This window comes from Salmo salar, unplaced genomic scaffold (assembly GCF_905237065.1).
Source record: "Salmo salar unplaced genomic scaffold, Ssal_v3.1, whole genome shotgun sequence".
Classification (NCBI taxonomy): Eukaryota; Metazoa; Chordata; class Actinopteri; order Salmoniformes; family Salmonidae; genus Salmo; species Salmo salar.
The window spans coordinates 58,753-62,390 of NW_025550139.1; the positions used below are offsets into that span (position 1 = coordinate 58,753).

At 41.0% G+C, this 3,638-nt stretch overlaps 1 protein-coding gene across 1 annotated transcript; it reads right to left on the reverse strand.

Moving 5' to 3' along the window:
* Positions 1-1,169: 1,169 nt before the first annotated feature.
* On the reverse strand, positions 1,170-3,383 carry LOC123739205 (E3 ubiquitin-protein ligase RNF186-like). The gene is made up of 3 exons (XM_045713679.1): positions 3,310-3,383; positions 2,510-3,064; positions 1,170-1,501 (listed from the first exon to the last, which is right to left on the reverse strand). Exons 2-3 carry the CDS (start codon positions 2,845-2,847, stop codon positions 1,426-1,428), a joined length of 414 nt encoding a protein of 137 aa, XP_045569635.1. The 5' UTR covers positions 2,848-3,064; positions 3,310-3,383; the 3' UTR covers positions 1,170-1,425.
* Positions 3,384-3,638: the final 255 nt, after the last annotated feature.

The following is a 3,638-nucleotide window of genomic DNA, read 5'->3' on the forward strand; positions in this document are numbered from 1 at the left end:
CCAGTCTGTTATTCAAACTCAATCAGCATGACAGACCGATCTCCAGCATCGTCCTCGTGGCAGGGCTGAAATGCAGTGGAAATGTTTTTGGGGGATTCAGTTCATTTGAATGGCAAAGAGGGACTTTGCAATTCATCTGATCACTCTTCATAACATTCTGGAGTATATGGAAATTGCCATCATACAAATTGAAGCAGCAGAATTTGTGAAAATTAATATTTGTGTCATTCTCAAAGCTTTTGGCCACGATTGTACTATATACTGCACTAGCCGGGCCCTGGTCAAAAGTAGTATACTATTTACTGCACTAACCGGGCCCTGGTCAAAAGTAGTATACTATATACTGCACTAGCTGGACCCTGTTCAAAAGTAGTATACTATATACTGCACTAGCCGGGCCCTGGTCAAAAGTAGTATACTATATATTGCACTAGCCGGGCCCTGGTCAAAAGTAGTATACTATATACTGCACTAGCTGGGTCCTGGTCAAAAGTAGTATACTATATACTGCACTAGCCGGGTCCTGGTCAAAAGTAGTATACTATATACTGTACTAGACGGGAATTAACACCTCCAACTCTTTTAGGGGTCCATAAATAGTTGGATATCGGACAGTTACTTTCCTAATGTAATGATAATAATAAGCAATTTCACACTCTTAGACAGGGTTATTTTAAAGTGGATGTATTTATTTACCAATAAATATAATCCCAATATAAAAAAACATGCTCTTCAAACAGAACAGATAAATAAAACATGTAAAATGAGGATAAACAAATCCACCTTCCCTTATATGGGGGATTGGAAATGATGCAGACAATTACATTGATAAAAGCAACAATCAATCTGCAATATTAAAGCTGTTATAAAATGATGTAATAATAAATACTAAACATCCACTTCCCTTCACGCAGTAATACACCTTTTATCAAATGATTAAACATCTATTATAAACATTGTTCACAGTATATTGTATTGTACACAGCACACAGTCTCTAACCTTCACCCCTTTATCTATCTATCTATCTATCTATCTATCTATCTATCTATCTATCTATCTATCTATCATATCTATCTATCTATCTATCTATCTATCTATCTATCTATCTATCTATCTATCTATCTATCTATCTATCTATCTATCTATCTATCTATCTATCTATCTATCTATCTATCTATCTATCTATCTATCTATCCTTCATTATTATTTAACCCTTATTTTACCAGGTAAGTTGACTGAGAACATTACACATACGCAAAGTCAATCAAACCCAAAGAATATTTATAATTGGTTCAATCTTGCGTCATTATTGAAAATCCCCGGTCGGTCCTGTTTAGTGAATTAGCTTCATTACTCAATGAGTATCTCCGACTCTGAAATGGTAACATCCAGTCTTCTTTATCCCTGCTCTTCGTCTTCTCGGTTTACAGTACATTGTGCTTCATCCTCCTCAGGAAATTCTGTAGTTTGAGCCTCAGGCCACAATGCCTTGATGGAGACCTGGAGGACAGGAGAGTAGGGGGAAAGAAACAGAGTAGGCAGAGAGAGAAAGAGAGAGAGAGAGAGAGAGAGAGAGAGAGAGAGAGAGAGAGAGAGAGAGAAGAGAGAGAGAGAAAGAGAGAGAGAGAGAGAGAGAGAGAGAGAGAGAGAGAGAGAATTACAGTTTAGTAATTGAACAGACTTCTGAACCTAAAAAGGAAGCTGTACAAGCTGCATAATACAATCATAATACGATCAAAGTAAAGAAACTGTCACCTAAAGTAAAACCATCACAGTACAACAATACAACTGATGAAGAGAGAAATCAAGACCAATAGATGTAGTGATACAGAAAGGGAGAGAGCAAAGAGAGAGAAAGGGAGAGATACGAGAGAGAGACAGAGAGAACAAGAGAGATACAAGAGAGAGAGAGAGAGAGAGAGAGAGAGACAAGAGATACGAGAGAAACAGCGAGAGAGAGAAAGAAAAAAGCAGAGCGCTGCAAAGTGGAGAGTGATATCAGAGAGTGATAGCAGAGAGTGATAGCAGAGAGTGATTGCAGAGAGTGATAGCAGAGAGTGATAGCAGAGAGTGATAGCAGAGAGTGATAGCAGAGATTGATATCAGAGAGTGATAGCAGAGAGTGATAGCAGAGAGTGATAGCAGAGAGTGATAGCAGAGAGTGATAGCAGAGAGTGATATCAGAGAGTGATATCAGAGAGTGATATCAGAGAGTGATAGCAGAGAGTGATAGCAGAGAGTGATAGCAGAGAGTGATATCAGAGAGTGATAGCAGAGAGTGATATCAGAGAGTGATAGCAGAGAGTGATAGCAGAGAGTGATATCAGAGAGTGATAGCAGAGAGTGATAGCAGAGAGTGATAGCAGAGAGAGATATCAGAGAGTGATAGCAGAGAGAGATCGCAAAAGAGACAGAACAAAATGAGAGGAAGAACAGAGAGCAGAGGAAGATTTCTCCAGGTTTCTAAATCAGTCTATCAATCCATCCACCTTTGCCTGGGGTACTCACCATGTGTACGGTGTAGTGGTCTGTGTCTGTCTGTTAGCTTCCTTCCACTGTTCTTCCTCTTCCTCCTCCTCCTCTTCCTGTTGTGTGTCTAGTATCTGGTCCCAGATCTCAGTGTTAACCCACAGCGACCCCGGCAGGGTGAGGCTGGGCTCGGTGCAGGTGATCCAACGGCACAGTGGGCAGCAGACTGTCAGTAGGCCGCTCTGGTGCCTGGACATCGCCTGCAAGCACAGCCCACAGACTGTGTGCTTACAGTGGAGCATCCGAGGGATCTTCTCCCTACGAGAGTAGGATTGGAGGCAGACGCAGCACTCCATGTCCTCACTCATCAGACCCATGGCTGGATGGCTGGGGTGTGGATGGATGGATGGATGGATGGATATACGGCTGGAGCACGGAGGAACTCTAGACAGAGTCAGTGTCTGGGCAGGAAGACGTGGGGTTTAAACGCTGGTCTGAGGTCAGTGTTCCCCTTGTGGTTTATTAAGGTCCTGGTTTGGATTTGATGAGGATGAGCTGATCCTAAATCTGTGCTTTGGAGCGTAGGTCAGGAATCTGCAAAAGACATTAAGATGTTAAAATAAATTAAATTAGACTCAGTGACTTCATCACTGGCACTATGTTAACATATATAATGTAATAACATATCTTAAATCAACAGGCTGTCATGTTTTTCTGAAAAGACATGAAGAAAAAATATCTTTAAAATTATCACACACATTTATAACATCCATAGTTATCAGATATAGATAAACCTTTTCACTTTTATCATTATCAATGAGAGGCAATATTTTACTTACAGGTTCTGGAAGATTGTCAGCACAGCGACCAACTATCTAACGACAAAACTTTGTGTGTGAGAGAGAAGAGTGTGTGCTCTTATTTTAAGATTTGAGGGAGGAAACAAAATGCAGTTATTTTCCCAGAAAGGGCGGTTTCTCACCTCCTCTACTCTCAGGTGAGGCAGGAAAGTTCCATGGAAAGAGTTAAACACTTCCAGGTCACTTCTATACCATAGTAGGTCACGTCAGGAGAATTGCCAGGGCCGTGTATTGACATTTTGAGGGGGAGCATTTGTAGAACACTTTCTGTGGACTTGTAGAACCCTCTCTGTGGACTTGAAGAACCC